The sequence below is a fragment of the Lonchura striata genome, chromosome 4A (genome assembly GCF_050655825.1).
Source record: "Lonchura striata isolate lonStrDom1 chromosome 4A, ASM5065582v1, whole genome shotgun sequence".
Lineage (NCBI taxonomy): Eukaryota > Metazoa > Chordata > Aves > Passeriformes > Estrildidae > Lonchura > Lonchura striata.
Window position 1 is genome coordinate 6,487,277 of NC_140742.1, and position 24,494 is coordinate 6,511,770.

General features: G+C 49.2%; 2 protein-coding genes across 8 annotated transcripts; both read left to right on the plus strand.

The window, feature by feature from the left end:
* Positions 1–60: 60 nt before the first annotated feature.
* On the plus strand, positions 61–12,704 carry LOC110480483 (V-set and immunoglobulin domain-containing protein 4). Of its 5 annotated transcripts, none has more exons than XM_077786500.2 (10): positions 61–2,727; positions 3,058–3,308; positions 3,888–4,244; positions 4,769–5,050; positions 5,967–6,035; positions 6,697–6,774; positions 7,072–7,140; positions 7,822–7,935; positions 9,106–9,127; positions 10,247–12,704. In XM_077786500.2, the coding sequence occupies exons 2-10, from the start codon at positions 3,149–3,151 to the stop codon at positions 10,425–10,427; spliced, it is 1,332 nt and encodes a 443-aa protein (XP_077642626.2). In that variant the 5' UTR covers positions 61–2,727; positions 3,058–3,148; the 3' UTR covers positions 10,428–12,704. The 5 variants fall into 5 exon arrangements, with proteins under 5 accessions (XP_077642626.2, XP_085427061.1, XP_085427062.1 ...); XM_085570935.1 differs by having other exon boundaries at positions 61–2,631; XM_085570936.1 differs by lacking the exon at positions 6,697–6,774.
* Positions 12,705–15,595: 2,891 nt separating this feature from the next.
* Positions 15,596–24,376, plus strand: VSIG4 (V-set and immunoglobulin domain containing 4). Of its 3 annotated transcripts, XM_085570932.1 has the most exons (8): positions 15,716–15,845; positions 17,158–17,514; positions 18,140–18,421; positions 19,358–19,465; positions 20,084–20,149; positions 20,670–20,792; positions 21,265–21,286; positions 22,086–22,400. In XM_085570932.1, exons 1-8 carry the CDS (start codon positions 15,791–15,793, stop codon positions 22,258–22,260), a joined length of 1,188 nt encoding a protein of 395 aa, XP_085427058.1. In that variant the 5' UTR covers positions 15,716–15,790; the 3' UTR covers positions 22,261–22,400. The 3 variants fall into 3 exon arrangements, with proteins under 3 accessions (XP_085427059.1, XP_085427060.1, XP_085427058.1); XM_085570933.1 differs by lacking the exon at positions 21,265–21,286 and having other exon boundaries at positions 15,596–15,845; positions 22,086–24,376; XM_085570934.1 differs by lacking the exons at positions 20,670–20,792; positions 21,265–21,286 and having other exon boundaries at positions 15,596–15,845; positions 22,086–22,329.
* Positions 24,377–24,494: the final 118 nt, after the last annotated feature.

The following is a 24,494-nucleotide window of genomic DNA, read 5'->3' on the forward strand; positions in this document are numbered from 1 at the left end:
GAATTAAGACTTTTTCATGCACTTGGAGTGTGGTCTCATGATGCAGCTGGTGTCTGTTTCCAGAGCGTGGGAGAACAGCACCTGGGACTGGTTTTTCAAAAGAGTTGATGTGAAAGCTCAAAATACCATGTATACTAAAAATAACACCAGATGTAGTGCACATGTTCTCCATAGACCCCCAGTAGGAAAGGCCCTCGGCTCCATAAGGTGTGGATTAAAATATTCACTGGAGATAACATAAGGAAATGGAACAGCCCAGATCATCTGTAGCATCAGGCAGACCCCAGATCTGGCACCCCTGTGCAGACCGTGCCCAGGGTAACTGGCACCACAAGCATTACAGGTTTTGTGAGATTTTCCTAGAAGTAAGGAACTGTTGATCATTTCCACTGCCAAGAAAAAGGATCTTTCTACAGAACATGCTGCTCTTCAGGATAAGGACAAGGCCACGGCAGTGGAGTTGGCATGTGGAGCTATGGACAGACTATGACAAGCTGGCTGAATCTGCAGCCCAGTGCACCTCCTGCCCAGCCTGTGCCCAAGGGCCAGTGGCCAGGCACTGAGCCCCCATGTGCCAGCCTGGGTGGGGCTACTGTCACCAGTTTGTTACCCATGACCGCAGGGCCTCGCTGTAGCAGCAGCTTCCTTCCTTCAGCATCAGCACACATGGCTGCTGCCTGGCTCCTCAGCTTTATCACTCTGTGTCTGGGGAGGAAAGATTGCTCTCCCTTATCATTTGTGTGCAAGGAATCCACAGAACGCTCCCAGGCACGGCGAGTGCAGACTGAGAAAGTGCCAAGTTCCTCTTGCATGCTCCTTTCAGATCTTTTGCACTGTTCCAGCCCAGCCCTCCTCACACCAACCGTGGGAGCCTTGCCATCAGTTCATACCTACTCTATACTTGCTAACAGCTTTCCAGAATACAAGAAAGACTGATTTTGCTCTGTTTTCTTCTGGGCTGTGTGATGCCACCTCATCCATCCATGCTCAGAATGTTTTGCTGTCTCCTAAAACAAGATTCTCGTTTTGAAAAGCAGCATGATGGTATCACAGATGCCCAAAGCAGAACCAAGGGGTTGCTGCCACAGTCACCTTAGCTACAGGTGCCTGGCACTGCATTTTCTAAAGGGTAAAGCTTATCCAGCCACTGTTCCCCCAGCCAACAGGGTAAATGTAAATACATGAAAAATACCTACACACCTTTTTTAGTCACACAGTTTGAGTTTCAGCTTCCTGGTTGGTTCCTATTGTGTTTTCACACGCAGCCACTCGCTCACTCTCCCATCAGTGGGACTGTGGAGAGAATTGGAAAGGTAAAAGCTGGAAAATTCTTGGGTTGAGATAAAGACACATTAATCGTGAAAGCAAAAGCTGGCACACAAGCAAGGAAAAACAAAGGATTCATTCATTGCTTCCCAGGGGCAGGCAGGTGTTCAGCCACCTCCGGGAGAGCAGAGCCCATCATGGGTAATGGTGACTTGGGAAGATGAACACCATCACTCCAAATCTCCCTCCTCCTCCCCCCCCAGCTTTCTACACCGAGTGTGATGTCATGTGGCAGGGTCAGTTGGGGTCACCTGTCCTTGCTGTGTCCCCTCTCCATCTCCCCTGTACCCCCAGCCCCCTCACCAGTGTGGCCTTGGCTCCATGTAAACACTGATCAACAATAACAAAAACATCTCTATATTGTCAACCTTGTGCTCAGCACAAATGCAAAACATAACCCCATATTAGCTACTGTGAAGACAACCCTACCCCAGCCAAACCAGTGTCTTCTACTTAGTTCCAGACAACATAGGCTTCTACCCTCCTCCAGCAAGCTCTGTTCCCAGCAAAGGAGTTCAAATTATTTGACCTTACTTAACGTGGCCTTTTCCTTCATAAAACCAAGAAGTGCCTGAACACTGCAGCCCACAGCAGCTTCTGCTGCTTCTCCCTGTCCAGTGGCTGCAGGCTGGAGTGGCATCTCATGGGAAATGTCTGATGGAGGAATACAGGTCCACAAGGGAGGATCCCGCTGTGCCACTACAGACCCAAACCATGTCTCACTGGCACTACAGGAGGGCTGTGTCCACACCAGGGACTGGGATTTGGTTGGCTGCATTGAATTAGTCTGATTACTTGTATTTGAGGACAGGATGTTGAATTTGAGTGTAACAACAGCAAAGGCTCATTTCAGTTCAACTGGATGCAAGGAAGCAGAAGAGATTCTTTTACTGGAGCAGAAGAAAACAGCAAAAGGCAGTAAAATCCCTTGAAAGGGATATTTCAGTAGAAAACAGATACTTCTCTTAGACAAAACTAGTGCTCAGTTATTGAATTATGGAGATTAACTATCACATTAAATGAATAGTAATATATCATTACAGTAAAGAAACCATTATTTCATGGTCTCAAAGATTTTCTACTGTGACAAGTTTCTCTTTTTCTCTCTGGGCATTTCCATGTTCACCTGTTCCCAAGTAGTCTGAAGGCACCAGAGGAATGTATGGCCCCAATTAGGGCTTGTAATTGAAAACAATTAATCAATTAAACCAAGCAGCTAAATTGCTTTGTGAGAAGGGAGGATCTGTCTGTGAGATAAAGGAGGGTTGTAGGTATCTGCGACTCTTGGGAAATTTTTTACTTTAGGTTTGTATACTTGAATTCATCCTCTCTTAGATATGATAGAGTGATATAGAATATTTCAGTTGGAAGAGGCCTACAACAATCACCAGTCTTGCACTGGTAATGTAAAGATTTAAGGGGTTTCATGAACCTTAACTTAAAGCAAAGTGGTGGGTTTCATAGAAGCCAGTGAGAAAGTGAATTATGAGGACCTAAGCGGTTCAACTCCTTGTGAGTTTTCTCTCAGACCTGTGTGTGTGTAATTGCATGGTAAAGCTCATTTGTCAGCAAGCAACACGAGGCTGAAAAGATGAAGAAATGGTTGCCTAGGAATCAAAAGAAATAAAGGAAAAAAAATTAAAAAACAGAAGGGGGACAAACGTACTCAGCAGAAAATACCAAATAACACAGAAGTAATTTTTACACTTTCCTCTTTGCACCCTTCCTTAGGATTTCCGGTCTGCCCACGCCTCTGCCAGTGGTCTCTGAGAGACTTGTTTTCTGATAAAGAGGAAGGAAAAACCACCAGCCGTTGTCCCGGATGCTTGGTGACAGAGTGAACCCAGGCAGGGAAGTGTTCCTGATTTACCCCAGCTTGGGAAAAGCGGGTCAGTCCGGCTGGAGAGGGGGCAGCCGTGAAGGAAGGATGGGAAAGGTGCTGCGAGCAGCCGTGCTCCTGGGTTCCCTTCTCCACTGCAGCGGTGAGTCTGGGCTGGGCACAGCCCCTGCCCTGCAGTGTCTGCGTGTGCTTGGCAGGGGTGACTCTGTTTTGGGAAGTGTTTAGTCCTCAGAGTGAGAGAAATGTACTGGGACAATGGCAATTTTTACAGGAAAAGAGTTTTCAGTTTCTTTACCCAGTGGTTTAAGTTTTTCGTGTTTGGCTTAGGCTGAGAGAATGGTGTGTTTCAGAAAAACAAAATTGGCAGTGGAGGAGGGAAGTCTTTGCTGTTCCTCAGAAGCCCCAAGGGGATGTCTGGAGCAGACATTGGCTGCATCAAGCCTAAGTTATCCAATAACTCTGATCCTGTGCTCTACTCAGTGCTGGTGGTGGCAGGAAAGCATCAGGCTGCACCCTGGCCATCAGCCACCTCCCGTCTTCATGCCACACTGATTTTTGGATAACCCACCCCTGAGCAGCCCAACCCTCACACTCCCCACTGCTGTGTTTCTCACCTGGTGGGTTCTCTTTGCCAATGCTCTTGCCATGGCTTCACCACCTGTGACCTGCCTTCACCCTGGCTGTTCTGTGGCTTAACTTTCATCTTCCTTTCTTTCTGCAGCTTTTCTGGACCTGAGTGGCCCCAGTGAGGTCAAGGGGGTCTGGAAGGAGTCTATCACTCTGCCTTGTGCCTATGTGCCAGTGGAGGACCTTGTGCAGCAAACCCTCACCTGGACTGTGGTACATAACAAGGGTTCAGGCACCATCTTTCGGAGGGATGACGCCGGGGACCATGTTCTCCTGTCTGAGTACAGGAACAGAGTCAGCATCCCAAAGGATGCCCCAGGAAATGTGTCTCTCCTCATCCTGAGCCTGGAGATCTCTGACAGAGGGACCTACACCTGCCAGGTCACCTGGAGAGACAGCAACAACAGCTTGATAGCAAAGGAGATCACCACCAGTTTGGAGGTTGTTAAAGGTAAATCGATGAAGGAGGCTGTTCAGGAAGGGAAGGCTTTTGGGAATTAGAGCAGGTAGGCAGTGACTGTGTGCTTGCACGCAGAAGCTTTTTTCTGAACAATTTCAGCCTCCAGCAAGAAACAGCAAATAGGTCAGAGAGAAATTCTACCCAGGACACAGCACCCTGCAGCTCGGGGAGGACCTGTGGCTCCTCAAGGACCAGTTCACCCCAGGCTCCATCTGTAGCCAAAGGGTCAGTGTTTCCCAGTGGCAGGCAACAGTGGGGATACTGCATTGCTGTTCTTTGACTAAACCTCACCAGCACGTGTTTGCACTCTGTCTGCCCGGTGTGGGAGGTTTACAGAGGCTGCAGGACCCATGTGCGGCGCAGCTCAGCTCAGCCTGTGCAGGGAGGTGATGTGGGAGACGAGCTCCTTCCTCCGGGAAGGCACCGACAGCAAGAGCGAGAACTGCTGTGCCGGGGGGACCGTCCCCAGCAGAGCCAGCCCTCCGTGACCTGGGCCCCTGTGCTTTGTCTTCCAGTGGCAGCCACCAAGCCCATCATCCGAGCTGCGGAGCCGGGGCTGACGCTGCCGGCCGGGGCCAGCGCCAGCCTGACCTGCGAGGCCGGCGGGTCCCCTCCCATCAGCTACCGCTGGTTCCGCGGCGCCGCGGCGGGCACGGCCGAGCTCCTGAGCAGCGGGGCTGAGCTGGCCTGGCCCAGCCTGCGGCCCTCGGACAGCGGCACGTACTTCTGCGAGGCGCAGAACAGGGCCGGGGCCGGCGCCGTGCAGCGCAGCGATGCTGTGCAGCTGACGGTGACAGGTGAGAGCCGCGGCACGGCCCCCGGAGAAATCCCTCTGCAGGGCAAACAGCAGCATCCTCCTTCCCTGCCCGCGAAGAAGGAAATGCCAAACGCCTTCAGCACTCGCACACAGCCCTCCCCGCTGGCTCCGCTCTGTGTCCTTCTCTATTTCCTCCGGTCCGTTTCCTCCTCTTTCAGGAACTGCTCTTTTCTGATGCAAAAGAGGATTTCTACTTCAAACATTCCTTTTTATTTATTCCTCTGTGGGTTTTCTGAAGTTCTCCCTGTAAGGCTGCCTGCCGCAGGTCAGCAAGTTTAGACAAGGAGTCGGGGCTTTATTTTGAGAACAGGGAACAAGTGAGTGGTAATTCAGTGGCAGAACAAACCAGACTGGCCTTTGCTCCCCACCACCAGCTGCGTGTCTCAGGAGACACACTGAGACACACTGCACCTCTGACACCGCCAGGCTCTGACACCACCAGGCTCTGCAGCACTGGTGTGGGACAGGTTGGACTCAAAGGCCTCACGGGTATTTTTCAGTCTAAACAATTCCATGAGGGGTGCCTGGTGGAAAACTTGCATCTCTCCTTGCCTGGTTACTGGCTCAGCACAGCTGTGATGCCCCTGAGGGCAGAGCCAAGCACAGGCACCACACAGTGGCCTGTGAAAGAGGCAGAGCTCGCTGAGCTCCCAGGACAGAGCTCTGGCTGAAGCCCTGTGGTGCTTTTCCCAGCAGTCCCACACGGGAGGGAGCAGCAGGGGAACAGGGCTCAGTGCTGCAGGTGCTGCCTGACTCTGCTGGCACAGCATCCCCCTGCTGTCAGCTGGGAGGGGGCTGCTTCCTCCTGCTCCCACCTGTGGGGAATTCTGGACCACAGCAGCATCACCATGGTGGTCAAACCCCTGTGTAAGCCTCTCCTCCCTCTAACCTTGCAGATCTGCCCGCCACAACAGCGGCCTTGCAGATGAGCAGGGGAACCACAGAGGGACACCACTCAACCACTGGTCAGTGTAAGAGCTGTGACAGCTGCTGGCAAGGATGGGGTGTTGGGGCCGTGTGATGCCTGTGCTTGGAAGTGGTTTTATTGCTGGGGAACAGAGTTTTAACATTACTGAACTTCAGACCATATGCCTCAGGTTTTAACTCAGATGGTTCTGAAACATCTTCCTTCCCTCAGTTTCCAGTCAACAGAGGGTTTATATGTTGCTCTTTGTAGAAGAGAATCGTACATGTCTTAGGACTGCTGAAATTGCTATTTCCTAAATTGCAGTTCATATGTGATGGGATGTTCTGGGTTTGGTTCTTCTCTAAAGGGTTTTTTTGCTTGTTATCTGATCCTGAGTGGAGGCTGCTTAGGGGAGGCAGATCTGGTGTCTCCTGTAGCAGACACAAGGGATGCAAAAGCTTCCTCAGACCCTACTGAAAACACATACTTGACCAGGAACAGCAGTTTTGAGGGAGGGCTTGTGGTTTCCCATTTGTTTTTTGTGGGATGTGGGGATTTTTGCCTGGACTAGAGCAGGTCTGCATGCAGAAACTTTCTATGGTTGGATTATACCTCTTTTGGATTTATGGTGCCCCAGCAATCACATGGGTATTGTGGAAGCTGGTGTCAGTCACTGGAAGCTGAGGGAAGATGCTGACAGGTGTTGATTGTTCTTGCAGAAAAGCTTCAAACAGAGCTGGTGTCTGGAGGTACCTCAGGAATCTCCTGGACTCCATGGGGCCCCACCACTACTGCAGGTGTGTGTGCACAGACATACAAATGCACACAGGTACCTGCTGTGTGTCTATGTAGTTTGTTTGTATGTATTTATACTATATATAGTATCCAGCCAGTAACTATATGGTACTACATGGACTCTCCCTATAATATAGCATATATATAGTGCTCATTTCTGCAGTTTTCCTGTTTTCACTGCTTTGTAGAGGGGCTGGAGGCGTTCTCTTCTGATCCTGCAGCTCGAATCCCAGATCTCCTAGTGCTAAAATGAGGGCTGGAAATACACTGTCAGACTTTAACTTATGTTTGTTTTCCAGATCTGCTCATAACAGCAACAACTCCTGAGAGTGGTGTTGGACGTCCAGGGAAGAATGAAACAATTCGTGGTAAGTAAGAGCAAAACCAAGCTGAGAAGAAGGTTAAGGACTCAAACCAGATGCTCTGTAGTAAAAATGAGTATTCTGCCTTTTTAGCTGCAAATTGCATTAAGATCTGTTCTCAAAGGACCCATACAATTCCTGGTGACGCTTCAAAAGGCTCTGGATGTTTTTATGGAAGAATGACAAAGAAAAGTTGATATATGGGGCACACATTAATGTGTTGCTGTGTTCCTGAGCAGTCGGTCCATTTTTATCTTTGACTGTCAAAAGTGAAACAGCAGAAAAGCCTCAGTGTGTGCCTCAAGCAGATCTACACATTCTCCAGCTTTGCAGCATTGGGACAGGTTTAGACACTTTCCAAACAGAACTGAGCAGCACCCCGGAATGGAAAGCTTCATTTCCTGATATGCAGTGCAATTACCCTGCCTAGCTCACATCCCTAGTCACCTCAGCATGAGATGGACACTGTCTGCACAGCTGTGGTCCCTTGGTGAGGTGTACACAGTGCTGGGTCACACAACACCCACTCAGAGCCACAGGACCAAGGCTCTGTGGGGACACAGCCCCACATGCTCAGGCAGGGCTGGCTGTTACTGTCCTCAGTGACATGGTAAATGTCATGTTCCTGCTGTTGCTGTTGCCCAGGAGGACTCCTCTGTCTGAAAATCCTCTCTTGTATTGCTTTAGATTCCCAGAGGACTGGATTGTCCCTGTACATGGTCATCCTGATTGCTGTGGTGTGTGGTGCTGTGGTTTTCCTTGTCATCTCTCTTATCACTTGCCTTAGAAAGCCCAAAGACGGTGAGTAGAATGTTCTGGAGAACCTGAATGTTTTGCACTTGCCCAGCATGGCTTTTCCTTTGATGGGTTTTGGGGCCTGGAGCAGAGCTTGCAGCCCCCAGCTGCAGCTCTGGCACCTGCATTGTGCAGGCAGTAGATGACACAGATGGTGGGAGGTCCAAAGAGGCAGAGAAGTCCTTGCAGTCAGGAGGGTCTTCCAGGTACCAGCCATGGGGTTGGGGCAGCAGTGGCCCTGGTGCTCCTCAGCTGCCCCCTCTCATCCCTCTACTGGCTCCTGGGGCAGCTCAGCTCAGCCCCTGCCCTGCAGCCCATCCCAAGGTGTGTGGCTTGCTCTGCCAAAGAGTTTTGGGATGGTTGTTTCTCACTGTTCCTCACAGACATCCCAGGGCTCAGACTCTCCTGCTTGGCCAGGCTCATTGTTCCAAATCTTTAAAGTCTCTGGCAGAGGGTTCATCCTGTCCTGCTGCTGGGAAGTGCCTTTGGCACCAGTTGCTGTTCAGTAGTTCCTGTAGTTGGCACCCAGAAGGGAAGAGGTCGTTGTCAGTTCTCCCTATTCCATATGAATTTGTTTCCTCTCTGGTCTTTGGTCACAGGATCCATTCACTGAATGCCTCTGTCTCTCCTGCACTGCCGCCAGAAATCCCCTTGACCAAGAGTTCCTGGGAGGCCCCTCCTCACTGGCAGTGCAGGGAGCACACAGGCGTGCTGTGGGGTTTGAGATCCCACAGAACTTCATTTTCTCCTTTGTTATCCTAATGAGCTTCTTATGACTCCATGCTACCGATTAATAATAAAATTGTCAAATAGTTCTTTTGCCATTTTTCTTATTTTTATCCTTATTTTTTTAAAGGCATCCAGAATAGTCACTTTCAAAACTGTTCTTTATTGAACTTCTAATGAATAGGGAAACTGGGGAGTTCTAGTTTCTAGCTTCAACTTTATCTTTGACATTGGGTCAAAATAACCCAGTTGTGTGATAGCTGGGTTGGTTTTGTTTTCTTGGACTGAATCCTGGGAAACTGAGTCATCACCCACCTGACATGATATCCAAGGCTGTTATTTTTGTTCTCTCTTCAGAGGTCATTTTCTTAAACCAAGAAGATAAAGAATTTCTTTTTTTTAAGAATTTAAATGCAAGTTATTGATACAAATATCTTTTTTCTTTTCCAGCTCAAGTCTATGATGTAAAATTGTGAGTATAATCCTTTATCTGGCACATTGATGACTCCTGGGGGGATGTATCAGAGCAAAAATAAAAGGCACTGCTATTAGCTGTCATAATGAAAACCCCCTTAAGCAGTCTGGGTGAAGAGGTTCACAGTTAGCTCAGCATCACATTGTAGGATGGCTTTTGGGCGTTCCATGGCAAAAAAGAATGTGGGAAGGAAGATCTTTTTCATGGCAATGTCAGAATTGTAGAAGTGAGCAAGCATTGCTTATTTGACTCCTAAGCCCAGGGTGGGCTACTGAAGATGATTGCCAAGGCTAAATTCTCTGTGTTTTTTATAGGCTAAATTCCCAGTGTTTCTTCAAGTGCAAAGGGAAGGAACTCCCCTTCTAGAGACCATTAATTATACTCTGATTTATCCTCAAAACATCCCTGGCTGAATTTGCTTCTAACCATAGCTAGGAAGGAAGTTATAGCTATTTCTAAACTCAGGTTTCACATCCTGATCTAACTGTAACCTGTGGAAGTTTTACTGGAAAGCCTGATAATCTGGTCAAAACATAGAAGGAGAGCCACTTCTCTAGGTGCAAAGTGCTGCTGACTTGAGTATTGCAGTGGGATGTGCCAGCATCCCAGTGCTAGGCTTCCCCAGCACTGTGTAAGGCAGCAGTTTAAGTAACATTTGAACTCTTGAGCAAGGGAACAAATGCTATGATGACATTTATCCTCAGAGGACCTATCTTCCTTTAAAAAATATTAGATACCATAAGCCAGACAGTGGATGTGGACTGCTTTCAGTTCTCAATTTACCCTTCCTCCAATACTTTTTATAAATATTTCTCTTCAGCACTTATCTCACTGTGCCAGTGCAAGAAATTGTGGTAATCTTTTAATTGCTTGTATGCCCTTTGCTGCCTCTCCCTGGAAAATTCCTCAGGGCTGGAAGTGATGCTGCTACAATGCCCAAGGTTTTTCTGCCACCAGAAGGCAAAGGACAAAATCCTCTCCTTCAGAATATTGTCATAGTCCAGTGGCCCAAGTTTACATGGGTTTGAGTCAGACCATAATACTGTCAAAATTCTGATGGTTGGAGATGCTTTGTTTACTCTAGTTGCTATTCTTTTTTTATTATTATTATTTCAGCCATAACATGAAAGCAGCAGCTTCTTCAAGCACAGGTCATTATGAGGAACCCATCTCTGCCACTGAAAACAGCTATGTGATAGAGCTTGGAGAAAACAAAGTCCCTGAAGAAGTAAATAATGTGTCTGACTCTGTTGCAAACCCCCAGGAGTCTGAGTATGAAGTAGGGGACACTTCCTGAAAACCAACAATGCTCTGCGGATACCAGTCCTGAGGAGCACCTTTACCCAGACAAAATACATATTTATTTTCCTTTTTGACCCTGGGTTGGACAAGCAGTGGTTGCTCTCTCTTGACAGTCCCTGCAGTGAAAATGCAGGAACTTCAGTTACAGACTGCTGTGTAGAATTTCTGATTTTGTTTTCCTTGATTCCCTTTCACCACCTCTATCCAAGAAAGCCCTTTGAATGCTGCAGCAGGCAGGTCCCAGGCTAGGAGCAGTGCACTGAACTTACTGCTTTATCTGGCCAAAAGAACCAGTGTTTCCTTTGTGTGGTGGGAGGAGAGCCAGCACGGAGGGCTGCTCAGCATCCCCATCCCTGTGGGTGAGCAGGGCAGGATGTGGTTGACTTGGGCATCGATGGCTCCTCTCCTGCCCACCTGATGCTGCACAGATTTAAGAGAGATTTTACAGAAACACTGAAAGGCAGATTAAAGCCAAGAGAAACTCAGGAACCTGCCACACTAGAGGAAGCAGAAATGTCCCCTGCTGTCCTTGTGGTGCCCTTCATCCCTCTCCACAGCACTGCAGCAAGGTCTGGGTACACTGGCCACAGCTCTGGCTGCTTCTGGTACTGCAACCCGGCACATTCTTTCTGAGCTTGTGATCTCTATCCTCTCTTCACATGAATGATGGATATTTAAAAGGAATTAGGTACTTTTCCATAAGTTTGGGGTAGGATTGTTTACACATGCCTCATATATTTTCTGGTGTGCATTTCTGCACAACTGGCTCATTTTGGAATGCCAGCAAGCCACTCACAGCCCCTCACTAGATACTCAAGAAGTACTTTCCTCCCAGCTTAAAAGGCCTGAAGAGTAAGTTATGAATAATTTCTACTGGCCTGAGTAAATCCATTAAGCAGAGTTATGGAGGGACCTTTTTATAATGAACAGGGCAATCCTCTGTATCCCACTAAAGGCCATGCAGGCAGATGTAAAACAGAGGGAGTGACCCAAGAGATGAGCAAGACACTGGTATCATAGGCACAGGATTAATGGGCCCCCAGCTGTGCTGCTCACACTCAGGACAGCTCTGCCTCTGCAGGTCTCTGAGCATCAGCTCAAAACTCACCAGAATTCATAGGGAGTGCAAGGTGCTCATGGAAAGATATTCCAGTCAAAAAACATGACTGTGGTACTGTAAAGCCCATGGAATGTTGCTACCTTATGTGTGCATGTTGGCCTCATCTTGGGTTTAGCAGAGCAAGAAAAGTTACTGAGAAACATTGTAAAGAATAATTATCAGTACAAAACCACATCTGTGCAAACCATCTCTTGGAAAAAGAAGAAACAAATGAGCAGAGTGCCTATGGGGGTCAGGGCTGAAAAGGTGAAGGGGCTATTTGTTTCAGTTTCTCTGAAAAGGATGCAGAAATTAGTGATAATTATCTGGTAGCACTTTCAAAGGGCAAGGAAGAGTACTTCTTTGTATGCAACACAGAAATAAATGTGGAACACTGTGCTGCTCACCCAGGGCTGAGAGCCAGAGGTCTAATGGAAATTATAGGAATTAATGACTAAAAAGTTAATCAGAATGCACAAACTACCAGGCACACTGTCCAGGCACTTATCAGTGACCTTATAGTTTCTCCTGTGCTACAAGTTCTATTTCTCTTTGTTAAGAATGTACTTAAAAATCAAGGGCTGGGACATCTTGATTTCTGAACGAAATGGGAATACATGGCAGCTACTGGTGCTGTCATGGAGAAAACTGCCAACATGTACATGCAGCTTATTGCAGATGTGGAGAAAACAGGTGTGAGTGTTTCTGCATGTGTGGGGTCAGAGGAGGCAGGAAGGAAACGCTGCAGGTGCTGGAGCACAGCCCATCCAACTGAGCTCAGCCTGACTGCTGTGGCCACTGAAGGGCGAATATGGCCACCTGGAATGACCTGCAGTGCTCCTCATCCAAGAGGTCTGATGTGACCAGAGGAACACTGAGAGAAGGCAGAGATACAAAGGGTGCCCCACTGAGGGACAGGGTGGTCAGTCACCCTGGGGTCTGAGCTCTCACTGCTGAAACCCCATGGGTAAGGGCTGCAAGGAATCCCACAGCTTGCCCCAAAACCACTCAGTACCAGCTGCACTACAAAGTCATGGGCAGTGCAGCCCTCCCAATGTGGTTAAACAGCAATGTTATCCTGGCTGGACAGCCAGCACCAGGAGCTGATGATATTAAATACAGCTGTTGTAAGGCAAGCTCATGAAACTCAAAATAAATCCATGAATTACGTTCTCCATGTGTTTTGTGTCTGCTTGCACTGTGGGACAGCTGGACAAGGTCCAGGTCCTGACTTGGTCTAGGGTGTACCTGGGCAGAAGAGCAGCTGCTGTGCACCCTGGGCAGTGGCAGAGGATGAGCTGAAGTCACAGCAGATCATCTCGGACCAGCAGTTTTGTTTAGCAAACCCAGAGCTCAGTCAGCCTCTGCAGAGCACTGAGAGGAGGAACTGGGCAGTCTGGAAAAAGCCAGCATCAGATGGTGCTGAGACTCCAGAGGGCACCAGCAGTGATGTGTGTGGTGGCTGCAGGTAAGGGACATCTGTACTGCTCTGATGGCCTGGGGGCTTGCAGCCCACCTGCAGCACCAGGAAAGAAACAGGAACTCAGAAGACATCGTACACATGGGTCACTTTCTTGGAATCAGGAGCTGTTTACAGGGATTTGGCCAAGATAAGAGCAACCCAGAACTAATGTCATTGACCTGGAAAATCCTGGGAAGGGAAGTGAGTGTTTCAGAGAGAGCACTTGTACATCATGTTTCTGTCACACATGCTTTAAGGGAAAATGCTGATTTACACTAATTTCTCTAAGTGGAACAAGATTATGTTTTGATGAGTGACTATCTGATGTGACAGCACTGTGGTGTGAATGGCTGGGGGGAGGTCACACAATCAGTTTCTGAGGGACATCCAAAAAGTACTTAGTAAAATACACTCTGTTGAGTCAGATCCATGAGTTAGCTATGGCTGGACTAAACAATAAAGTCTCAAGTAAAAATTGGGGTTTTTTTGAGTGCATATGTTTGAAAAAGAGCACTTTAAGGCCTTTCTTCTTATGTTATCTACTTTTTGGTCATTTGCTCATAGTTGGGTACTGAATTTCATATCCTTGAATGCTGAGGATCTTATTTATCACCAGAAAAAATGGTAGCAACTTCTCTGGCCACTGGCAAACTTTGTCAGAAGATGAATGTAAGATGTAGGCTCAGCAAAGCTGGTCCCTATGAACAGGGTCTGAGTGACCATCTGTGCTCAGGTTTGGGGACATGGGGACTTTACTCTGCACCTGTAGTTAGCCCAAGATGAGTAGCAGAAATGGCAAAACAAAGAGCGCCTGAGCTGTGGTACCTGAAGAAATTACACTTGAGAGAGGGTCCTGTCCTGTGTGTGGGAGGAAGGTGGGTACCTGGGGAGACAGGCTGCAGTGTGCAGCATGGGAGAGAGCAGCAAGTTCAACCCAGAGCAGAGATACTGGAATAAAATACTGCATTTTAATAAACCAGGTCACTAGCCAACATGTCTGAGACTTCGAAGGATTTTTCTTCTTTTGTTCAGATACAAAACTATGAGAAGTCCTTTCAGTAAGGAAGAAATGGGCTGTGTGACTCAGGGAGCTGTGTCTGTGTCCAGGGAGAGAAAGATGTCATGTACATCACATTTGGGGAACTACAGTTATTCATGTCTGCTTTAGTTAAATAGTGCTGCTTTTTTTTTTTTTTTTTTTTAATCCTGCATAATTAGAGCCTCAGGAAGTCTTGCATGTCCGGTTCAAAAAATAATCCTATCAGCAGTTTTCGTTTGGGTTTTCAACTTCTTTCAGGGTGTGTTCCCCAAAACCCAGCTTCTCTTAAACTCTTTTGTGTAGGAGACTGTTTGGGACAAGGCTTTACTGCCAGTCATGGATCAGGGTGTGGAAAGGGTTGGGTTTTAATCACCTCTGTGAAAGTGGACACATTTCCCACTTTGAGTGACACAGCTAGCAACTTTGACAAGCACTTTTCTGTTTGCTTGCTTGCTTTTAGGCAAGACTCAACATTGCCAAAATCTTCTCAGGGGCAGCATGGGCAGATGGATACAGGCCATGTGCACTGATACCCCATTGGCAGCTGCAGCAAAGATGTCAAGAAGAAAAGGCAGCAAAAAATCAAGTTTCAATGTCTTACATAGATATGCTTTGCAAGAATGGGTGTGGCTGCCTCCATCATCTTCCTCAGCAGGATGGCAGCTGGTACAGGGCTCTCAGAGTCCTGGATGAATTTGTTGCAACAGGTCTTGCAGCACAACATTTATTTTTTGCTCCAGACAAGTTCCACCACAGCGATCAGCAGGGTGGAACTTGGAATCACAGTCAGCAAGGGCCCCACGGGTGGGCATGCCTCTACCTGGGATTGAAATGAGATCTATGACTTCTCATAGCTTACTGACTCTGGGAAAATGAAGATAATTTCCAGCTCTCCTTACCCTAGCAGAGAGGGAATAAACTGTCACTGACATGGAGCAGCACTTCCAGAGATGGGTTCAGCTGCAAGGTGAATGTTTCAGCCCATGCAGACAGGTATTTGTTGTGATGGGACAAGGCTGTGGCAAAACCATCCCATTTACCTTTCTCTCCCAGTCCCAGTAGAAAACAACTCCCTGCCCCTCAGACACATCTGCAAAAGATTCTGTTTTCCTGGTGCAGCAGAACCATATACTAAGGCATGGCTATTGAATAAATCCCAAAAAGTTGCTCTACCATTCAACCCCTGTAACAGAATTCACTAGATCAGTAGATTTGCTTTTATACATGTTTCTTATATTTCTGTAAATCCTTCTCTTTCTGGTAATAATTGTAAGCACTACTCCTGTGTATCACACCTAGATAATTCTTGGAAGTACTTTTAAAGATACCCTATAGTGCACACTCTGAATGTCCCTTGGCTGCCAGTCAGAAGTCACCTCCTTGGCAAACACAGCGTGTGCCTTCAGAACATGACTTTTGCCCATGAACTGGACTATTGCAGCAGAAATGTGAGCTGAGAGAGTCTGTGATGCTCAACATGACCTGGCAATGGATACTTGCAGTTCAAAAAGGCAGCTGGGTCCTGGGCTGCATCAAGAGAAGTGGATGGGGATGGCGAATGGGACTGGAAAGATCCATACAGCCTTTCTCCTTCCTTCACCCTTCACCTAACTCAGCAGTGAAATGGACTCGTGATGTTTCAGAAAGAGGATCCTTGATGACAAAGGACAGAATAAAGGGAAGTGTTCTTCACTTGCAATCTGGTCTCAGGAGGGTGGGAGTCTCTTGGGGAAAGGACAAACCTGCACTTCTGGGAGAATGGGAGAAGTTGAGCGGATAGTGGTGTTTGTGATGACTTTCATCAGCTGCAACGGTGAGTAAATGCTTCAATGTATAAGAAAAAATTAGAGTACTAAGAGGATAGCAAAAATCTTTTGAATTAATAGCATCTTTTTTTTGTTAATTGACAAGTCAATTAGAAAGTCTTTAGCTTATTGTATTAACCACAGAGCCTGAGAATTCGTGAGAATTTCCTTTGGCATCAGATACAACGAGGTGGGTTTCAAGAGTGCAGCAAATGGGGCAGTATTGGGAGAGTCAGCTTCACTGCCCCACGGCAAGGGCAGAATACAGTTTTTTGGGACTCACTGTGGTGTCCAGCTCTGAAAACAGTCTTGGTGAAGATGGAATATGCATTCTAAATTTAATAACTTATCCTCATTGTTCTGTTAGCATGGCCCTGGGAAGAAGAAGAGTTGTGAGACCAGGTGCCGGCACATTTGATTCCTCTTGGTCTCTCTTACTTAGTGAATCTATGGTTGCATCAGGAAAGCTGGGACTGGAACCTTGGCTTCAATTTCTATTCCCTTGAGTGAATATAGCCTTTCTCAGGGCATGTAGGACACTGGCAGCAGCAGAGGATAGTTTTGGGAAATAAGAGAAAACTGTTCTTACAAGTTGTATACAAAAGCACAGGATTGTTCCTGACATTTAGAAAATTGGGTTGAAGTATATTCCCCATTTTGTCATGGCTTTGCAGATTACAGGGATCTGCCTTTCAACCAACTTCTTGTGAGCTAAAGCTGCTGAATATAACCAGTGTCTTTCCAGGGATGGAAGGGGGGGAAGAATAAGGGGTATTGGGAGAGATGAGCCGAGTAAAATGAAATTCAGGTGATTTGTTACTTACAAGAGGCTCTTCCCAGAGGAGATGTGGGAACCATGGGCAGGCAGCTGGAGAAACTGGAAGAATGTGTGGAGAAAATCTTCCCACTCTTCTCCTGTGCCTACTTGGACACTTGGCAGGGTGCTGATCTGGGTCAGGTCTGAAGTTTCCCAAGGCTAAAACAAAAGGATAGGCTTTGGTCCACCATTCCTATTTCAGGTTCAGTACTGCAGGGAAAATCCCTAAACGTTCCTGCTCACAAGGAGACTGTTTGTACTGAGAAAGAATTAAGAATTGGCAAGTGCCCAGAGAGAAACACAATAAAAATAGACATGAGGTCAAGGCAGCTGTTCACTTCCCCATGCTTGATGATGTGGGCTGGCTTAGTGCTGTGGTTACAGCACATCTGAGACCTGGCCTCATGCTGGCACCTACTGCCCGGTGAGTCCTGTCTATCCAGAGGGGGTTTCCCTCCTCTGCTGCATTCTGATTTCTTCCCTTCCACTGCTGTTCCCCACAGCCCACCTGGATCTGTCCAGTGTCCACCAGGTCACGGGCACATGGATGGGATCCGCCACTCTACCATGTACCTATGTGCCTTCAGAAGGTTTCACGCAGCAAACGCTCCGATGGAGCGTGGAGCGGGACTCCAGCATCGCTACTGTCTTCCGGAGGGACAGCTCTGGTGACCACATCTTGCTGTCTAAATTCCGAGGCCGAGTCAGTGTCCCAAAGCACAGCCCAGGGGATGCCTCACTCCTCATTCAGAACCTCGAAATGCTTGACAGTGGACACTACACTTGTCAAATCACCTGGAGGTCTACAGATAACAGCTTGATAACAAAAGAGGTGACCACTACAGTTAAAGTTGTCAAAGGTAAATCCAGCAGTAAAGTCCTGCTCTTGCGCAGCCAGGTTAAACCACAACAAGGTAGGGGGGACCAGTGTTGGTGCGAATAGTCTTTCACACCACACTAGGCTGGGGGTTGAAGCATCTGCCTCCCTTGCTGTGTTGGTTAACCTTCTCAACACATGGAGGGGTAGGAATGAACTGGGGAAGGGAGCCAGTTAATGTAAACCTCAAGCTGGATCTATTGATGGGCTAGTTGAACCCATGATGTTTGAGATAATACCCAGGTCTGGTTCTGTGCAGGCAACCAATAGCTCTGTGGTTCAGCAAGTGGGGGCTGTGTGAGCCAAGTCTGCCTTCTCCCCTTCCCGAGCATCCTCATTGTGTGCTAGAAAAAACTCTTTCTGCAAGGAGCCACCCACCCCAGAGAGCAGGATTTTGTGAAAGGGCGGCAGCAATGGTGGCACAGCTGGTGTAACCGGGATTAACACGCAGGTTACCTGAGCTCAGCCTGCGCAGGGAGGTGATGTGGGAGCCGAGCTCCTTCCTCCGGGAAGGCACCGACAGCAAGAGCGAGAACTGCTGTGCCGGGGGGACCGTCCCCAGCAGAGCCAGCCCTCCGTGACCTGGGCCCCTGTGCTTTGTCTTCCAGTGGCAGCCACCAAGCCCATCATCCGAGCTGCGGAGCCGGGGCTGACGCTGCCGGCCGGGGCCAGCGCCAGCCTGACCTGCGAGGCCGGCGGGTCCCCTCCCATCAGCTACCGCTGGTTCCGCGGCGCCGCGGCGGGCACGGCCGAGCTCCTGAGCAGCGGGGCTGAGCTGGCCTGGCCCAGCCTGCGGCCCTCGGACAGCGGCACGTACTTCTGCGAGGCGCAGAACAGGGCCGGGGCCGGCGCCGTGCAGCGCAGCGATGCTGTGCAGCTGACGGTGACAGGTGAGAGCCGCGGCACGGCCCCCGGAGAAATCCCTCTGCAGGGCAAACAGCAGCATCCTCCTTCCCTGCCCGCGAAGAAGGAAATGCCAAACGCCTTCAGCACTCGCACACAGCCCTCCCCGCTGGCTCCGCTCTGTGTCCTTCTCTATTTCCTCCGGTCCGTTTCGTCCTCTTTCAGGAACTGCTCTTTTCTGATGCAAAAGAGGATTTCTACTTCAAACATTCCTTTTTATTTATTCCTCTGTGGGTTTTCTGAAGTTCTCCCTGTAAGGCTGCCTGCCGCAGGTCAGCAAGTTTAGACAAGGAGTCGGTCGGGGCTTTATTTTGAGAACAAGGAACAAGTGAGTGGTAATTCAGTGGCAGAACAAACCAGACTGGCCTTTGCTCCCCACCACCAGCTGCGTGTCTCAGGAGACACACTGAGACACACTGCAGCCCACACACGCCAGGCTCTGACACCGCCAGGCTCTGACACCGCCAGGCTCTGCAGCACTGGTGTGTGACAGGTTGGACTCAAAGGCCTCACGGGTATTTTTCAGTCTAAACAATTCCAGGAGGGGTGCCTGGTGGAAAACTTGCAGCTCTCCTTGCCTGGTTACTGGCTCAGCACAGCTGTGATGCCCCTGAGGGCAGAGCCAAGCACAGGCACCACACAGTGGCCTGTGAAAGAGGCAGAGCTCGCTGAGCTCCCAGGACAGAGCTCTGGCTGAAGCCCTGTGGTGCTTTTCCCAGCAGTCCCACACGGGAGGGAGCAGCAGGGGAACAGGGCTCAGTGCTGCAGGTGCTGCCTGACTCTGCTGGCACAGCATCCCCCTGCTGTCAGCTGGGAGGGGGCTGCTTCCTCCTGCTCCCACCTGTGGGGAATTCTGGACCACAGCAGCATCACCATGGTGGTCAAACCCCTGTGTAAGCCTCTCCCTCCCTCTAACCTTGCAGGTCTGCCCGCCACAACAGCGGCCTTGCAGACGAGCAGGGGAACCACGGATGGACACCTCTCAACCACCGATCAGGAAGACAGTGGTGACATGGAGCACACAGTGACAGGTGAGTGCCCAGGCCAGGGTTATTCACCTCTGTGGCAGGAGGAGACAGAGGCAGGGAGTTTGCTCTTCCACAGCCAGATCAAGCACCTATGCTGTGTATGAATTGTGTCTGGATTGTTACCCAGAGGCAACACCAGAGGCTGGTAACCCCCCTGCTTGAGAATTTGCCAGATGATGGGACAAGAAAATATTGTCTGTGTCCATCTGGGACCTGAACTGTTGAGGCTGCAGAGCTTCAAAGGGAGGTTTTCTGGGGCAAGAGACCTGGCACAGGCCTCCACACCTCATGAAGTTTATGGTGCTGCTGATGGCAAAGCCCCCCAGGCCAGCCAGGGAGTCACCATAGGAAAGAGAGAGTGAAGGTGTCCTCTGGAAATCTAGGGAAGTGCTAGGAGGGCAAAGCCAAAGCATTCCCAGGCTGTGCTGGGAATGATGCATTGTATCAGCCAGGGCTGCCAGGAACCTGTGGGGTGAAGGTCAGGGAGGGGAGCATGAGTGCCAAATGCTGCCCCAGGCCTGATGGCAAGACACACACAGGATAATGGGTGAGTCTAGGCTGGCAGAGCAGACCCCATTTTCCCAGTGGGACTGCAATGCATCCACCATTCTCCACTAACAGATCCAGTCCCAACGACACAGGTCTCCAGGAGGGATACTGCTCCAGTGGGGCCTTTCACAGGCACAGGTGAGTGGAGTCTCATGCTGGAAAATACCAGATTTGCACTGGCGAGGGCAGGGTGGCAAACATCAGCCCAGACCAGCTCCATATCTGGTGGCTGTGCTTGTGGCAGATACGGCTGCAGGGAACAAACTTTGGCATGCCAAATACTAGGCATTATCCAGGCAGGAGCTGCGCTCCTGACTCCCGCCCACACGCCTGTTGGCGGGGACATTTGCAGCCTGAAGTTTGCTGCTTGTTTTCACGCAGGGATGCCCCACCCCTGGAAGTGTCCAAGGCCAGGTTAGGCGGCGCTTGGAGCAGCCTGGTTGGTGGAAGGAGACCCTGCCCACGGCAGGGCGTGGAACGAGATGGGCTTTGCGACCTCTTCCAAGCTAAACCATCCCGGCATTCTGTGACTGCCGGGAAGCGGCTGAACCCCCAGGTGGCCTCGGCCCCTTCTCGGTTAGGACTTAAAGGCCGTCCGAAGCAGCGGGGCACTGGCGCCGTGTCCCCCGGCCGCAGTGACAGCGCTGTCCCCCCGCAGGTTCCCCGCGGCTCGCCCCGTCCCCGCTGCTGCTGGGGCTGCCGGCCGCGCTGGGCGGCGCCGCGCTGGGCGCGCTGCTGGCGGCGGGGCTGTGCTGGGGCCGGCGGCGGCGGCGGAAGGACGGTGAGCAGCCCCAAACCCAGGGGCAGCCCAGGAGGAGGGGATGGGATGGGGCGGGAGGGCGGGCGGTGGAGGGCCCGGTCCGAGGTGGCAGGCGGGGGAGAGTCCCATCCTCGTCACTCCCATCCCCGTCACTCCCATCCCCGTCACTCCCATCCCCATCATTCCCATCCCCATCACTCCCATCCCCGTCACTCCCATCCCCATCACTCCCATCCCCATCATTCCCATCCCTGTCACTCTCATCCCCATCACTCCCATCCCCATCATTCCCATCCCTGTCACTCTCATCCCCATCATTCCCATCCCCATCACTCCCATCCCCATCACTCCATCCCAGGTTGATCCCTTTCAGAGAGAAACCCGTGGGAGGGTTATTCCCTAAACGTGGGAACACCTGGAAGCTGGGTTTTGCTCTGTGACACGTAAAACAAGTCACTGCATATCTTAGATTATTTTTCCTTTTTCTTTTCAGAACCTCTCTATGAAGTTGCTTTGTAAGTGCAATTTTCTACTTAGGGTACTAAGACTGAGGGCACTGTACTGGTATCTGCTCCTAAAAAGCCTCTTTGCTCAGTGAAAAGCAAAGACTTATTTGCCTTATAGGGAGAGGATCTGAACACCTTGGCAGTTTAGTTAGCAACATGAGGACCTGATCACAGGAGATAGCCAGACTGTTTTTTAATATGGTAGAAAAACAGAAAGATACTCTGGGTGTTTTGCTGTGCTTGTCACATGCTATGGGATACCTGTTCTCTGTGGGAAATTCTTGCCATTATTTAGCAAAGCAAAATTCAGAAATTTTCAGCTCTTCCTTTAAGTTCCCTCTACACTTGCCTTTCTCCATAAGAAACATGTCTTAGTGCTTGGCCAAGTATTACTTTGCAAAGTAATCATATTAGCATATGATTATACAAACACATCTGCCCCGAACTCATCTTAGTCTTCAACACCTTCATACTGCTTTCCTACTCAGATACACACCATAGCAATCTGTAGCAATTTGTCACAAATATTCCTAGTATTTACTTTCTAAAGGCTGGACTGTCTGCTGGTAATTTTAGAGTATAACAAGATAATGCCATGAGAGTTTATAGGACTAGTATTAACCAATGCTTCTTTTTGTGTAATTCTTTTAACATCACTTTCTAGTGTCTTTCAGAGCCCCACATATCCTCACTAGAATAGTATGAATTTTGCTGTTCCACAGACTGTGTGGTAGCTCTTGTCTGTAAGATGTAGATGAAGTGCCATCTGCTTTAATCGTCCCTCTCACTCGTGTCTCTCTTGTCCCAGCCGCAGCACTGCAGAGGTCGCCCTGCTGCACCCTGAGGTGGAAGTCCCTGTTAAGTGCCTACGGGAGGAAATGTGCTCTAGCACTGAAAAGATCACCGTGAAAGACAGGAAAAGCCTTGAGTATGAGAACCTTGTGACTGCAATGGAATCTCAGTATGAAGCAGGAGGATTTTAGTAGGGTACCAGCTTTTCCACATAAGCAGCCATGCAGGGCTGCAGGTACTGATGAACTTAGCAGAAGGAAACTCCTCCTCCTGTTGTCCCTCTGTTCTGCTCTCACTGTTTGCTTTTGCCCAGAGGAGCTGCAAAACCTTTTGGTCTTTGGCAGACCAGGCCCTGCCTGCAGGAGCAGGATCCCCCAGCCAACAGTTTGTCTACCCACTTCTACAGAGCAAGTTGTTTCTGAGCAACCTGAAGGACCCAGGAAGAGAGGATCTGAAGGAGTGAGAACATGAAATTCTTTAGCCTGTAAATCCAGGAGTAGTTGGTGCAATGCTGCCGGTCAGGAACACTAGCAAGGGATACTCTCCCATGTGTATTCCTGTTAAGACATCCCAGGCTGCAAGGAACCAGGATTGTGCTGGAAATGGAGATCCTCTGGCTTTTGTAGCTCAGCAAATACTGGTTATACATCCTGCCTGTGCTTGAGTCTTTCTCTTTTTTTTGCTACAGCATGGTAAAGGGACCACAGAGGGGAGGTTGATGTCCCAGGAATGCCATTTTTGCTATCAGACTGGAGCTCAGTGCTCAGAGAGAGAGGGAATGAGTCTTTGAACTATCACCCACTAGTTTTCTCCTGGAAAATAAGAACTGATGTTAAAAGAAATGCTGGAATTTAATTTTTATGGTATGGGGGCCAGAAGCTTGATAAAATAGAGAGAATTTTGAGGCATTTGGATAATGATTGAGTAAGGAACCTCTCTGAATACAACAGATGGACACCAGTTTACTCTGGGGGATGTAAGTGAACCTGTGTGATTACTAATGCTGGCCATGCAACATGGATGCAATTCCTGCCTTCAGCTGCAGTGCATTCCCTACAGTACACTGTCACTCAGCAGTCTGATTTGCCTCATCAATGTTAATTGTTTGTATCTTGCCTGTACTGCAGTGCTGCTGTCAGTTCTGACCTCTCTGTGCCTCCAGCCAGCATCCTTTTGTCCTGCAGGCTTGGCAGGGAGGAGGAGGAATGCCTCCTGGCTTTATCAAACCAAATTGGTAAGAATTACTGGCTTTTTTCTATCAGTGGGTGCAGCAAGGAAAGCATGGGGAAGCAGCTGAGCTCAGGTCACACACACCCTCCTGCTTGGCCCTGACTTCACCCACAAGGCTCATCTCTGCTGCCATGGGTCATCTCTTCTTGGGTCAGCAGCCTAACAGCAGGGTCACTTTGAGTGCTTGAGTGCTTTGTAGAGCCACTTTTAGCTTTACACCTCTGAATTGCAGGATGTGAGGTGGGAAAGATCAGAGAAAAAAATCTCCTGCCTGTATTGTGGGGGCTTCACTAGCATTGTGATAGCCATGCAGGGAGGGCTGTGCTGGGTGTCAGGCTGCCCTCCAGGGAGGCAAAGTCTGGATCCAGTCTGTCCCTGTGGGACTCATGGCAGCCAGCCCTGAAGACACCATGCTGCAGAAGCTGCTGGCATCAGCAGTTCCAGGGGTGGTACAGAACAAAGGAGTTGAGGGGAATGGAGAGCTGCAGCCATGCTCACGCAGGGCAGTAGCATATGGTGCAAGGTCAGTGCTGGGTGGGAAGAGAACTGAAAATTTCTCAGCTTCCCCATCCTTACCTCAGCAAATCTAGGCCCAAAACACATGACATGGCACTCTCCTTCCCCCTCTCCCGACCCCCCCCTCCCAAATATAATCCTCATTAATTTTCAATTAGCTTTGTTTTTTTCTGCAAGTTTTCTTGCTGTTAAAAATTCTGAGCTCCAGGTTCACTCATTGACTATGTAACACCATGGTTTTTGCATCTTGTGGTTCCTCCCAGCACTGATCTGCTCTGACAAGGTCTGGGCACCTTCCTTGGAAGAAATGAAGCCTGGGAGAAACTACAGAGGAAGAAGGCAACAGGAGTTAAGAAGGGGAGAGCAGATGGACCAGCCCCCATGTACTCCTCTAGTTAGGGCAGCAACAGGACTTTGGTCACAAGTAGCAGAACAGTAAGACATTAGAAGCCTGTCTCCAGTGCTGAGGTGTTTTTCCCTGGGTAACAAGTGTGTGATTATTTCTTTATTTTACTTTTAGCATGTTTTCCATGTTTCTAGTAAAACCTCTTGGCAACGGAACATTTTTCTTCTGAAAGCCACAGAGGGTTCTGCTCTGTTGCATCAAACCAGAAAACTTCTCCTTTGCTTGCAATGTGCTCATCTGCTGAGCTCTGCTCCAGAACGGAAGGAAAAGCTC

What these genes read in the sequence shown, in the direction of transcription:
- VSIG4 (XM_085570932.1), top strand. Translation starts at nt 15,791, where the DNA reads ATGGGAGAAGTTGAGCGGATAGTGGTGTTTGTGATGACTTTCATCAGC. An exon ending in GACTTTCATCAGCTGCAACG is followed by an intron (nt 15,846 to 17,157) that starts GTGAGTAAATGC and finishes TGTTCCCCACAG; the next exon opens with CCCACCTGGATCTGTCCAGT. An exon ending in GCGGCGGCGGCGGAAGGACG is followed by an intron (nt 20,793 to 21,264) that starts GTGAGCAGCCCC and finishes TTTTCTTTTCAG; the next exon opens with AACCTCTCTATGAAGTTGCT.
- LOC110480483 (XM_077786500.2), top strand. Translation starts at nt 3,149, where the DNA reads ATGCTTGGTGACAGAGTGAACCCAGGCAGGGAAGTGTTCCTGATTTAC. An exon ending in GGGCCCCACCACTACTGCAG is followed by an intron (nt 6,775 to 7,071) that starts GTGTGTGTGCAC and finishes TTTGTTTTCCAG; the next exon opens with ATCTGCTCATAACAGCAACA. An exon ending in CCTTAGAAAGCCCAAAGACG is followed by an intron (nt 7,936 to 9,105) that starts GTGAGTAGAATG and finishes TTTCTTTTCCAG; the next exon opens with CTCAAGTCTATGATGTAAAA.